Source organism: Magnolia sinica, chromosome 15, assembly GCF_029962835.1.
Source record: "Magnolia sinica isolate HGM2019 chromosome 15, MsV1, whole genome shotgun sequence".
NCBI lineage: Eukaryota > Viridiplantae > Streptophyta > Magnoliopsida > Magnoliales > Magnoliaceae > Magnolia > Magnolia sinica.
The window spans coordinates 26,799,722-26,814,652 of NC_080587.1; the positions used below are offsets into that span (position 1 = coordinate 26,799,722).

The following is a 14,931-nucleotide window of genomic DNA, read 5'->3' on the forward strand; positions in this document are numbered from 1 at the left end:
CGATAAATTCAATGACGTAGCTTCTCATTCGTCCATGTCATCAGTTCTCAAAACACATCGATTTTCTCTCTGTAATATTTTGTGCACTACACATCCATGCCATCCCTCCATTTTTTCATATCATTTTAGTCCATGAACCCCAAAACAAGGCACATCCACATGTCAAGTGGACCAACCATATAGGAAAACATTGGATATTGGACTCTAGTGTTGAAAACTTCTTTGGGCTACATAAGGATATGATAAAGCTGATAGTTGTGTTTTACCTTAATCCAGGTCTGTGTAAGCTTATGAATAGGTTACATGGGAAATAAACCTTATGGTTGGCCTTATAAAGTCTTCAACTATATTTTATTCAATTCCTGCTACTTTTAGTGGCGTGGTCCAACTGAACTTTGGATTTGTCTTATTTTCGGACTTATGCTCTAGAATGATTTGGTAAACTTGATGGATGGTGTGAATCTAATACTCATGGTGGGCCCAAAGAAGCTCCTCATGTTAAAAGTTGTGTTGTTTAGTAGTCTATTGGGGAGGGAGAACCAGCATGTTTTATAATGCAGGCAATGACGTGTACTAATGAGAAGCCACGTACTCCTGATAGTTTCTGCATTGGGATGCTAGGTGGGGCTCACCATAATGTTTGCGAGAAATCCACTTCGTTCACCCATTTTGTGAGCTCATTCTTCGTCATGGGACAAAAAATGAGGTGCATCCAAATATCAGGTGGACTATACCAAATAAAACTATGGTCATGGAAACATGCACCACAAAGATTATTAACCCCTTAAGTGTCGGCTTTGAAAAATCTGTGGGCCTATCACGATGTATGTGTTATATTCATGCTGTCCACCAACTTTTCCAGCTCATTTTAGGGCTTGAGCCAAATTTCGAAGTAGATCCATATCTTAGGTGGAGACGCCACACAAAATAGTGGTCATTGAACATGCACCCACAAAAACTTTAGAAGGTCCACAATAATATTCATTTATCATCCAACTTTTTCTTAAGGCCACATAGACATAGACGAAGGAAAAACATAAATGTCAACTTGATCCAAAACTTTACTAGCCCAAGAAGTTTATAATGGTGGGTGGACATTCAATTACCACCATCTCGTGTGGTAGGATCCACATGCGATTCAGATCTTACTCTTTTTTTTTTTTTTGGGGTGCTGAAGGCCTAAAATGACTTGGTAAAATGGATGAACAATGTCAAATACACATGTAGATTAAGGTGGGCGCATCAAATCTTTTGCACACCGAGTCCTTATAAATAGAGTGTAACGGTAAATACCAAAGGGTGTAAGTGGCTATTTCGACTGATTTGCAAACGGTAAGTTTGTTAATTTGAATATTTTAAGTTCGGCGCTTATAGGTTGATGGCCCTAAATTCGGGCGGTCATATGTAAAAACTCTCATTAAAGGCCAAAAAAAAAGAGTATATATAGGAAAGTTAGGTCACAAAGCTAGGTCACAACGCGGCCTTCCTTCCAAGAAAATCACCAGCAGCTTCCTTTCTTAAAGAATGCACATATATAGGCAATAGCTGAGGAGAACGATCTCGTATTTCATCTTGAAATCCTTCCCTTTCCCTTTGAACATCTCTAGTTTGTTCTTGTGATTTCCCTGTTTGGAAGAAGGTATGGCAGAAGCAGTCGTTTCTGACCTTCTTCAAGTAGTTTTCGAAAAACCAGCCTCCCCAATCCTAGAACGGTATGGATTGTTGTCGGTTGTTCGCGAGGAGATGGAAAGTCTAAGGAGTACGTTATCAATGATACAAGCCGAAGATGCTGAGGAGCGGCGAGTAAAGGACAAGGCGCTTCGGAATTGGCTGGGAAAGCTTAAAGATTCAGCTTATGATGCTGATGAAATATTGGATGAATTCACGGCGGAATCTCTACGCAGACAAGTGGAGATTCGGGGGCGTGTTACAAACAAGGTACATGATTTCTTTTCGCTATCCTACCCGCTCGCGTTCCGTTTAAATATGGGGCATAAGATAAAGGAGATCTCAGAACAAACTGACTCGTTCGTAATTGAGTCGGATGTTTATGGGAGGGAGGAAGATAAAGAAAAGTTAATAGAATTACTGATTAGTGAGGATAACAGAGGGGATGTTACAATCATTCCTTTCGTTGGCATGGGTGGAGTTGGAAATATAACATTTCATCAATTGGCATATAATGATGTGAATGTAGAGAGGCATTTCGATCTGAGAATGTGGGTTTGTGTGTCTGATGATTTTGATGTGAGGAGGCTAACTAAAGCAATTTTAGAGTCTGCTGACAACAAGAACAGCCAAACCTTCTAATGCTTGGAAAGGAAATTGTGAAGAAGTGTGGGGTGTACCTTTGGCAGTGAAGGTGCTCGGAAGCCTGATGCGCTTTAAAACAGAGGAAAGAGAGTGATTCTTTCTTAAAGAAAGTGAAATTTGGAATCTAACTGAAGAAGAGAATCACATTTTACCTGCTCTAAGGTTGAGTTATTATCATCTGCCATCACATTTGAAGCAATGCTTTGCATATTGCTCAATATTTCCAAAAGATCATGAAATTGAAAAGGAGAAACTGGTCCAACTTTGGATGGCTGAAGGTTTCATTCCATCGTCATACGGAATTAAACAAATGGAAGACATTGGTGGGGTGGTCCTTCTTTCAGGATGTTGGTGCAAGATGTATCGACAAGTTGAAACACCTAAGATACCTTGACTTGTCTTATACTCCAAAACGAGCCAACATACCTTGACTTGTCTCATACTCCAATACGAGCCCAACATACTTCACTATTTACCAAACATCCTTCACCATTTGCAAACCTTGAGACTCTTGAAGTGTTGTAGTCATATCCAATACGAGCCGTTTCTAAATCTATCAGCATCCTTCACCATTTACAAAACATCCTTCACCATTTGCAAACATTGACTCTTGAAGTGTTGTAGTCATACTCCAATATGAGCCGTTTCTAAATCTATCGGCATCCTTCACCATTTGCAAACCTTGAGACTCTTGAAGTGTTGTAGTCATACTCCAACACGAGCCGTTTCTAAATCTATCAGCATCCTTCACCATTTGCAAACCTTGAGACTGAGTTGTTTCTAAATCTATCAGCATCCTTCACCATTTGCAAACCTTGAGACTCTTGAAGTGTTGTAGTCATACTCCAATACGAGCCGTTTCTAAATCTATTAGCATCCTTCACCATTTATACTCCAATATGAGCCGTTTCTAAATCTATCAGCATCGTTCAACATTTGCAAAGCGTTCTTCACCATTCTCAAATCTTGCCCTTTCTAAATCTATCAGCATCCTTCACCATTTGCAAAGCATCCTTCACCATTCTCAAACCTTGAGACTCTTGAAGTGTTGTAGTCATACACTCCAATAGGAGCCCTTTCTAAATCTACCAACATCCTTCACCATTTGCAAACCTCATATTCCAAATCTATCAGCATCCTTTACCATTTGCAAAAATTATACTCCAAATCTATCCGCATCCTTCACCATTTGCAAACCTCAAACTCCAAATCTATCAGCATCCTTCACCATTTGCAAACCTTGAGACTCTTGAATTGAGAGTCATTTCTAAATCTATCAACATCCTTCACCATATTATCATGAATCATTGATCCATTTGCCAGCTAATATTGGAGAATTAAAGTTCCTTCAGACCTTGTGATAAATTGGCATGTTTACCATCCGGGTTGCAACTGCTAGCAAACCTCCAAAGTCTGATAATCAGAGGTTGTCTACATTTTGAGAAGCGATGCGAGAAGGAGAAAGGTGAGGACTGGCACAAGATATCACACATCCCAGATATTCAGATTGCAGATACCGAGTCTGGATCAGAATCTCTGAGATGAGGTGAAGGGCATGGACGTTTCTTGGAGTTGAAGGCGAGATGCATCAATGCTCTCCTTCCTACCTCTTCGTCCCATTTTAGGTACCCCTTCTCACTCAACCCTATCTTTACTTTATAATTTGGGGATTTTTACGGCCATGCTTCTTACTTTTATGATTTTACTGCCTTTACTAACTGTTAGTACTGGGAAGTGATTTTTGTGAGCTAAAATGGCCCAAGTACTTTATCTTTTTCTTTTAAAGAAAAGAGTGATGACATTGAGTGTTTGTGGGGCCCATGTGGTATTCTGACCTGTTCAATGGTTGCATCCTATCATTTTTATTGCACAAACGAAAGATTGGGCCAATCCAACCATCCCATGGGCCTTGCCATGCAAAACAATGGACACCACCCCAAATACTCCAAATTCATGTGTGGCCCACCTGATGATTGTATCAGCATAATTTCATGTTTGCTGATCATCATGGTGGGATTCACCTATTTTACACAATGGATGTCATACACATACCATGTGGACTCTACAATGGATGAATTCAATTTTTTTTAGAGATGCAATGCTTGAATTCATTGCTTTTTAGAAAAAAAGAAAAGAAATTAAGGAGGGCACTTCATTCCAGCTGATTAAAAGTCAAGCTTGTGTGCTTCCCTTTAGTCAAGGAATTGTCCAGTGAAATCAGAATTCTTGAGGAACTTTGCAATAAAAAATGTCTTACTTACTCTGTAGATTATTAACATATCGATTAATTGTACTTTAGGAGTGAGACAAGATACAAATGGGTATTAAACACCGTAGACAATTCAGGAGCTCATGATAATCTAAGGCTAATGCTACTTTGAATGCTTCCATGGTTGAAGTAACACTGCAGATAATCAGTTTCAAATGTAAGCTTAATCAGTTTCAAATATAAGGTAATTGACTTTAAGATTATTCATTTAAAATATTGTTAGAGTGAAATTAAGTCACTAATTCCTAGGTATGATATATATATATATAGGGAAAAGGTACTATGCGCTCGACCTCACGATAAGCTCCCGTGAGGTCGAGCTGTGTGGGCCCCACCGTGATGCGTGTCGACCATCAACACCGTGCATTTGATGGGTCCCCTTTAAATTATGGTATATCCGAAAAATCAGCCGTATACGGAACTCAGGTGGGCCATACCATCTAAAATCATGTGAAGACACCGTTAAAACATATAAAAGCACTTGGTGGGGCCCACCTGAATTTTGCATGCGTCTGAAACTTAGTCTGAACCCTCATCCAAGTGGGACACACATAATGGATGGGCTGGATTTGCAAACCACATCTCGGTGGGCCCAAAAAATGATTATGAATGTTTTAATGGGGCACGGCCCCTCTCCACTTCTGTATGTGGTGTGGCCCCCACAAGTCACAGATTGACTTGATTTTTAAGACCTAGGCCCATGATGGAATAGTGTATCGACTGATGGGGTAGATGTTCGAAACGCATCACGGTGGGGCCCACACAGCTCAACCTCATGGGACGGACTCGTGAGGTCGAGCGCATAGTACCTTTTCCCATATATATATATATATATATATATATATATATATATATATATATTATAAAGAAGAAGAAATAATTGTGCAAGTTATAGTCTTTTTGTTATATTATTTGATTTGATTATCATGTAGGCTAGTCATAGTTTTACAGCTAGAAGTTGTATTTTAGGGCTTGTTTGGATTGGTGGAATCCAAGAAGTAGATTTGGAAAGGAAAATGTCATATCTGAGAAAAATGATGGATAAGGAAACCTGTAAAAAGAGTTCTAAAAAGGTTGTTTCTTTTAGTCTTCATATTTTCAAGGAAATGTGGAATGGTCAATGGTCAAAAAAGTGATATTTGTTTATCAAAATGTGTGTAAATGTGGATTATCAAGGTTTATGGAGGAAAAGGAAAATGCCCTTTTTGGAAAATTTCCTTTTTTTGAGGAAAACTGTGAAATGTAAAATAATTTCCCAACATCACATTAGTAGAAAACTTTCTTTTTTCCACAGTTGCTTTTTAAATTCAACCAATCCAAATAGGTAGGCATAACATCTTTTTATGGACATTGCCTTATTCAGGTTGTTGGATCTGCCAAAATCTCATGCTCAATAATCATATGTAAGGGGTAACTTCCTCAATTTATTCGGAGTAGCATGGGTATCGCTAGGATCTATTGATATTTTCTTTCTAATGTGACATGGTGGGGGGATAGGGAATATTGGAACGAGAATTTGACATCTATTCTTGTTAGCAGGTATTTGGGCTTTATGGTTTGAGAGGAACGATCGATGTTTCAGAAATCGTAAAGGGCAGGTGTTGGAGGTTTTCCGTAGGGCAAAATCTCATGCGATGGAATGGGTGCTAGCATCAAACATCATTCCTCACTTTCCGGAGTGCTGGTGGGAATTGTAAATCTTTTTGTTTTTTATACTTGTAAATTTGTGGTTTCGGCCATTAAGTAATACAATCATCAATGTTAAAAAAAATCAGACATTGAAGGATATGTTATTATCCAATAATACACTTACCGTGATTATACATTACAGGCATACCCTGTAATGAAGTAAATTCCAAAGAACTATGGGTCCCATTTATGCAAATTTAATACCAGCATGCAGTGTTTGAAGTATCGGTATTGCTAAAAGTTTCACTGGCCGGTGATGCAGAAACAATATCGTTATCGCCGATAATATCACCGATTCTCGGAAATGCTGGGAAACACTGGGGAAACGGTGCACACTTTTTCAACAAAACTTCGGGATATGCTAAAATACATGTACTTGCATATTTAAGAATTAAATAATAGCGAAAAAGACTCATATTTGCATATTTAGGAATCAAATAATAAGTTTCCCTTTAATGGGTGCCTAAAAGCATGTATCCTTGAGTCAAGGAAACATTGGGGAGCCTTGAGGTAAGTGGCAGATCTTTCCATCCATCCATCCAACCATGCATGCACGTACTTACATCCATCCATCCATGATCCCTCCATCCATCCATACATGCATACATATACACACATACAAACATGCACCCATAAAAAAAATAAATTGAAATAAGCTTTTTTTTAATCAACAGATTTTTGGCCATATCGATAAATTGGTGATATTATCAAAATATCGTTGATGCACTGGCATTACAAAGTGACACTTGCACAGTCTAAAATATCGGCGATACAAGAGACACTTGGAATTTATACAGTAAAAAATATTGGTGATATAGATACATTGACGATGCTTCGCTATATATCATTGATTCCTGGAATTTATGATACTCCCAGCGTGCCATATAAATTTTGTCTGAGCATTGTCAACTACCTCCTTTGATACATGCATTGTATGGTTCCTGGATTGCTTTCTATAGTTAGCTGATTTATTTGGCAAACAGAGCATTTAAACACCATAGTTTTATCGAGGAATGCGAGTGGGACTCAAGCAAATGAGATGGAGAAGGGGCCTAACGGCACATGTGCCAACATGGTACACTTGTGGGAGACTAAGCAATGCCTGCTGATGGTTGAACCAAAAATGAGGCCGGTCTGCTTATCAAGTGGGCGTCAAGCGTCCATTAAATCTGAATCCATAGTTTCTTTGCAAACCTTCCATTTTTGTTTTACAAATGTGGCGCAACCAATGTGTGGACGACACTGAGTTTCAACAGTTCATGTTCGTAGTGGGACTTCATGTTTACATAGCTTCATGTTTGCTAACAGAGCTCTATCCCCTTCTGCCCCACCATGTGATGATTCGGATTGTTCATCCAGAAGTTCAAATTGAAGATGGTCCATATGTAGAAAGTCTTACTTATCTCAAAGAAACTTGAAACAATGTTCCATATGTTATGGGAACTTGAAGATGTCAGATCAGTTAGATTTCTCTCATGGGGGCATATGTCATGGGACCACCTAGATTTATGGCTTGGAGCATCACATCATGGGTGAAAGGGCAAGCCTAGCTAGCAAATCTCATTTTGTGCTAAATAGTCACTGGATTAAGAGTAAACTTCTCTACTCTTTTTTCTTTATGTTTAACTTGATTTTTTTTTTTTGCTGATATGTTTCTTAGACATGTTCGAATGCAAGCCCAAGCCCTATAGCTGGCCCATTAATAAGAAGACCTAAGCCTCCTATTTAGGTAGCTATCTACTCAAAATCAATAATCTAGCTATGAAATAATCAATCAACCAATTCTTCTTAAATTCTTCAGCATTTTTTAATATTAGTTTTTCATTTTTATAATTAGTCATTGGTTGTCAATGACATTTAAAGACAGCTAGAACATCCTGATATATAGACTGGGATGGCTTTTGGGCCAAGGCATCTACTTAGTGGGGATCACATGATGGAAGGCTTGGATATCTAAAACATGGGCTGGATTTGCACACGTTTTTGCACGTGGGATTAACAAATCTCTTATCCTAACAGCTTACAATCGATGTAAATAAATAGAATCAAAACATACATCCACATTACCTGAGTTCCTATTTAGAAGTTTGCTAAGCATGCCCAACTACATGCCACTCCACTTGCTAACATGGCAAATGTGTTTGACATCTGATCCATCCTTCCAGCTGCTATGTTTGCAAATCTACTGCTCAAACAGGCCATGCTGTTAGAAACAATTGATGGACAGGCCCAATTGTGGAGAAAGGCATTTACATGGTGGGACCCATCTGAAGATGGCTTGGATGTTGCATCGTGTGCCACATTGGCATATAAGTGGCATGTAGCTATATCCTTTTGTTGAGTTAAAAAGCCCATGTATACATGAATATTTGAGTAAAGGATCTTGTTTGGCAGAGCACCTATAACATATAATGATCTTTTCAAGGTAGAGCACCCAAATATAAATGTTTTCTATAATATATAACAATAATCAAATACTCAATGAATAACATCTCCACAAGAGCGGCACAAAACTAAACTGCACTTATATCCAATCCACATAATGATCCATCTAATGACTTGATTTAAATCAAATACTTTACAATCGAAGAGACAATAACACATACTAACAAAACCAAACCCAATACATTCATGACATCAAGTGAAGCAATAACACATCCTAAACATGATATAAATCACTGCACCCACAACATCAGTCATATTGAACATGAATTAAACCAACATTAATATAAATCAATGCACCCACAACATCAGTAATATTGAACATGAATTAAACCAACATTAATATTAATCAATGCACCCACAACATCAGTCATATTGAACATGAATTAAACCCACATCAATATTCTACATCAGTGTGAACTACTTCAACTTTAGAGTCATCTGATCTTTGAAAAGCTGACCTTCCTTTGTTGGCAATAAACATAATCTTCACAAAAATTTAGGTCAATAGGTTTCAACTCTAGTATCTTCTCTTTTGAAAGTAAAACCTTCATCCTCATTTTCTCTCATGTGCCCAAGTTTATGATGCCATTAACTCGTGTCCACCCCTGATGATGCAATTATAATGGAACTATTAGAGTTGAAAATCAAGTAAATAGTATCTTCCTTCTTACCACTAGTAATTACCATTGCCCATTCATAATCTTCTACGAATCACACTAGTAATTACCATTGCCTCTTCATAATCTTCTATGAATCATTAGTGAAAGTCGTCATGTGTCTAAAATCCGCAAGTTGGCCAACCAAAATCAAATTCCTTTTCAGATCTGGAACATATCTGACATTTTTCAGCTTCAACATTATTCTATTCGATTGTTTATCTGAACGCTGCCCTTTCCAATGATACAATAGACTTTATCATATCTTAAGTAGACTTTTCTGATGCTATGGCTTGTGGTAGACTCACATGAGTTTCAACATGAGGTCATGGGTTTGAGCACCCATTGTGGTGTGAGTGCATGGGCGTGCATCGGGTGTGTGAGTACGTGTGGAAAAAAAAAAAATTACACTGCACATAGTTATGAAGAACATTCCTACTCAAAGTAGCATGAAACAAGACACCAAAATCTATTACTCAAGATTCATTACAAGTATCCAAAGATAGAATTAGGGCATCAAAAATACTATTTTCAGAAATGTTTACAAAATTTTTATCTCCATAATTATTATTTTCTTATTGTTTCTTTGGACCTTTACAATCCCGCTTTATGTGTCCTTTTTTACCGCAATTCTAATAACCATCCCCCTTTTCCTTGTGGAGGCTTGGATTATCTGTTTTTTCTTAATTTTAATTTACCATGATTTTTATTTCTTTTGTTTACTGTTTTTTTCCTTTTTCGGCATTCAAAGCACTCCCTGATGTTTCACTCAAAGATCTCGAGGTTTTCCTCTGAGATTCCTCACTTAGAGAGGAACTTACAATATCATTATACTTTAACTTAGCTGATCAAGAAGAATTTCTTATGACTTTCACCAAATTGTCCTAACTTTGTGGTAATGCTAATAAGGTCATAAGAGCTCTAATTTCATTATTAAAATTAAGGCCTACAGCTCCAACTGGCTCGTGATTGTGTTAAACTCATTGAGATGTTCAGTCACGCTTCCTCCATCAGACATCTTCATATCAAACAATCTTTTCATTAAAAGAACCTTATTGGAAACAGATGGTTTTTTGTACATCCTTGATAGGGTTGCCATCAGATCCTTTGTGGTCTTCTCTTTCAAGATGTTGAACACAACATATTTCGCCAGAGAAAGTCAAATCGTTCTCAAAGCCTTTTTGTTTAGCACCTCCCAGTCACTATCAGACATCTTCTCTAGTTTCTTTGATTTTTTTCTTCAAGAGGAAGATAGAGATCCTTTTGATAAAGGTAATCTTCTATTTGCATATTCTAGAATGCAAAGTTTGAACCATTGAATTTTTCAATCTCCACCTTTCCTTCTTCCAACATTGCTCCCACTTAAACTAGGAGCTCTGATACTAGTTGTTAGGAGAAAGATCATTTCTCGACCACACACACAATAATATTGAAATTGAAAGAAAGTAGAAAAAAGTTGCAAACCACAACATGTTTACGTGGTTCCCTTTCGGTATGTCCGCGGATTCACACCAATCCACTATGCTTAAAGGCAAAAATGAAAAAGCAGCTCTGAATACAATGACGATCTCTCTTTCTCTCTCATGACAGAATATATATTACCTCAAATGAACTAGAGTTTTACATAAAACTCCATGTGAAATTATAAAATTTTCTTTATAATCGTGCTCCATAAATCCTAACATCCCCTACCCAAACAAATCATTTGGTCTATTATACACGTGTTTAAAACCTTAGGATTTATGTCATGCTTCTGTTCGAAATATTGTAACTCGTAAGGTCCCTGTTCTAGTACTCAACATGCATGCATTGATCCAATCCGTCCATCTAGTTGATTGCGCAGATCAATAAGAAATGTGTAGCAACCATCATATGATGTCAGAAATTCCAGCAGTCAGGGTATGGTTCCATCTAGCTAGTAAGATTTTTCATCTCCCAATTGCGGTGGGCCTTGTAGGGTTGATGACTGTCTGTATCACTTTTTAAATTGCTGCAAATGGACCAGGAATCATAGGAAGGGAGTTTTTATATTTTGATCGTATATCCTTTCTTGTAAAGGTTAACAAGTCAAGTCAATAATATGTCTTTCATGCGTACTTAAACAAAATCACCATCAACTTCCTCTAAGAAAAAGATGCACATTGAATGAGATTTTATCAAGGTCATTAAGTCAAGTCAGTACTTGAGAAAATCAACGACAGCTTCCTTAAGTAAAAAATTACACATATCAAGCAATTAGGACCTCTACATAATGGCCCACCAGACCAATAATCCTAATCATTACAAATGTGCCACATGTATGACAATTACCCATTTATGTTGAAGAGAGGCCACATATCGGATTATTAGGATTATTTGATCATTGAGGCTTTTGGGCCATGGCCTATTCCCTGGTTGGGCACATAAGATGAAGCATGCATAGTAGTACCTCTAAATGTGTCCTATCACCAAACTCATGGCATAAAACCAAACTAGATGGTCTACATCAAGCGAGCAATTGTAATCATAATCACTTTACATGTCTATGGTGGTGATTGAAGTGAACACAATTTAAGGCATCCTTTAGGGCGTGTTTGATTTTCAGTGGCGGTGTAAATACCCGTGAAATGAGTAATTATTACTATTTCACTCGTTTGAAAATCATCTGAAAATCCACCGTGCTTTTTACCTCGAAAACCAGTTTAAAAGAGTTATTTAAAATTTTTGGACCCCAAGGTGATGTATATGATAAATTCATTCCATCTAGTCGTTTTAATACAATATTTTAAGGTATGAGCCAAAAAATGAGGCAGATTGAACACTCAATTGCCCACACCAAAAGAAACAGTGGGCCTGAGAGGTTTTTAATGATAAGTGTTTGATTCTCTTTTTCTAGTGGCGTGGTCCACTTACGCTTTCGATATGCCTCTTTTTTTGGCTCATGTCATAAATTCATCAGGCATAATAGATTAATGGTGTGGATAAGCGATACGCATCATGGTAGGACTGACAAATATGTTGTGGCGTTCTTTATTTTTATGTTAAAGATACAGGTCGTCAAATCAAACATCGAAAAAAGCGAGGTAAATACAGGAGAAATAATTATTACATATTTTCACGGTATTTACCACTGCACTGGAAAATCAAACAAGCCCTTAGGGATAACTTCTTTTCCCATTTAAATATGAGCAATTAAAGTATCTTACATTGTTAGGGAAGGTGTCCCACCACATTGATGTTATGAAAACAACAACATTGGTAGCTTCTTGATGCTTTCCATGTGCTTTCTTTATCCTTCTCTAGTGACTCTTTTTAGCATATAGGCCTCAGTTTCATTAAGTTTCTTTCTAGATTATCACCACTTTCAGCGGTTGGGCATTTCCACAATATTAAGAAAAGACAACAGAAGTAATTCTATCTGTTTTTGTTGAAACAATGTTAGGGAACTCGAAATCTCTACTTCTCCAAAAGTAATCTGTATGGATGGAAATGAAAATGCAAATTAAAGCAGAGACTATCTTTGCTGCAATTGATGACGTGCCACCTATTGTTTAGTCCATGCATAGATGGAGCCCACTTGGTGGCATGATTAGATTATCAAGACCACCTATTCGTTCATCCTAAAAAATATGCTAACGACGGAATCTTAACTACTTGATATTCTTTGTTGAATGTAAACTTTAAGATGATTTTAATAATTACCTGTTTGTTTGAAGATTGATACTTGGACGGATTGTAAACTATATATTGCGAAATTGAAAAGGATTGTGCTATTCATCAAGTATGGAGATAATTACGTACCTAATTGGGAAGCCATTGTTGAATAAGTTTACCAAAATCTTTCGCACCTTACACCCTTTAGAGAATCACTTGGATGGGAAGAAAAGCTCCCAATGCATGCATGTTTGGGGACCCGACCCTGTTTATGTAGTTGTAGGAGAAAGGAGTTTGAAACCCATCGAAACTCCTCAAAGGCTCCACACATTTTTAGGATTTTAAGTCCATTAAGACAATGTGTGTGTATCATAGTTTATATGTACCGCCCCTACATGAATTTGAGACCGATCACAGCTATAATGAGGTCCTTAATTGCTAAGGTTAATTAGGGTTATTACGAATGTGTCTCTTCATCATCGGGCTAAGTAAGATAGTCATATAGACCCACATTAGTCCTATTGTTGAGGTTGAATGGAGAATAAGTGTAACAAGCCTATCATATGTATCTTATCTAAATATGTTTATCATCGGGCTATATGGATGAGCGCTTTCAATGCATAGATATTCCATTTGCCAAGGTAGGATAGTGGTAAGAGATGTGGGCTACTTAAGAGGAGATAACCCTCTGGTTTCAGTCATATTTACAGTACTTGGATATGGTAGAGATGGCCTTCATACGCATTGCATTCATATATGTCTCACATTCATGGCCCACCGCATTGATGACTAATGTCATGACAATGTATTACATTCTATTTCATCATGATTATTATATTTACTATACTTCCTTTATTGGCCCTTATTTGAGATGTACCCATTGGACTTTTAAAGTTCACTCTACTTACTGTTTAACTTTTAGGAAACCCTGGCATTGACTGTTATGAATGCAATAATGTATTTAAAATGGATGTATATTTTGAATGTTGATATATCATATTTTGAATATAGTTATATCTTATTTGGATGTTGTCATATCATTGTCAGGATGGATCCTACTGAAAGAACCATAAAAAAAAATTCTCCAGTCATAGCTCAAGAGTGGAGTTAGGGGCTCAGGTACCACTTTTAGGGCATGACACACATAATCCCACATATGGGTTTCATAAATTGGGTGCGAGTTTTACTTGCTATAGATTTGATTATTTCTAACTTCTGTACTTGAAATCTTGAATTGAGTTTTAGTTTTCAGGATTCCAATTATGTAGATTTCGAAGTCTTTATAATTGGATATTTCAATTATGTAGATTTTGAAGTCTTTATAGTTGGTCCTTCAGTTTTTTCTATATTTCTATTTCAATTTTTTCTTTTTAAATTGAGATATGGATGAATATGAATTGCTGAAAAGAATAGAGCCCATTTTTTATTCTTATACTTTTCCTTTTGAATTGTGAATTGGGTTTCATGTATTGTGACCTAATTGGATTGATTATATTATGATTGTTCTCATTCTCTTAGGAAGGACAGATATTTCAATGAACATCCATTTCGTATTTTTGTTCACTTTGTAATGCCTCGTTTTGAAGGTCGGCATTTCTAACCATTTGATTGGTTGTCCACAATACCTCATTAGATTGTTAGGATTGTTTGATCATCAAGACTTTTGGACTGTGGCTTATATAGGTATATGAGAAGAAGTTACATCGAATTAGATAGCTCCATTAGGTAACGAGTTGCAACCTCGATCACCATACATGTCTACGGTGGAGATTAGAGTGAACGTAATTTGAGGCCGTTTACACTCGACTTGTTATAACCAGGTCTAGCAAATAAGGTGCCGCCACGTGTTGGCAGACTTGTAAAGGAAGCTGGGAAAAAGTACTCATGAAGCGTAAAGAGATCGTAAGATCCGAAGGACACTGCCAC

General features: G+C 37.2%; 1 protein-coding gene across 8 annotated transcripts; it reads left to right on the top strand.

Moving 5' to 3' along the window:
* Nucleotides 1-1,459: 1,459 nt before the first annotated feature.
* On the top strand, nucleotides 1,460-14,869 carry LOC131227228 (putative disease resistance protein RGA4). Of its 8 annotated transcripts, none has more exons than XM_058222980.1 (3): nucleotides 1,460-1,938; nucleotides 5,946-5,992; nucleotides 6,122-6,407. In XM_058222980.1, the coding sequence occupies exons 1-3, from the start codon at nucleotides 1,642-1,644 to the stop codon at nucleotides 6,141-6,143; spliced, it is 366 nt and encodes a 121-aa protein (XP_058078963.1). In that variant the 5' UTR covers nucleotides 1,460-1,641; the 3' UTR covers nucleotides 6,144-6,407. The 8 variants fall into 8 exon arrangements, 4 of the variants coding, with proteins under 4 accessions (XP_058078963.1, XP_058078961.1, XP_058078964.1 ...); XM_058222978.1 differs by having other exon boundaries at nucleotides 1,461-1,938; nucleotides 5,946-5,985; XR_009162122.1 differs by lacking the exon at nucleotides 5,946-5,992 and adding an exon at nucleotides 3,637-3,938 and having other exon boundaries at nucleotides 1,470-1,938.
* The last annotated feature ends 62 nt before the right edge of the window (nucleotides 14,870-14,931 follow it).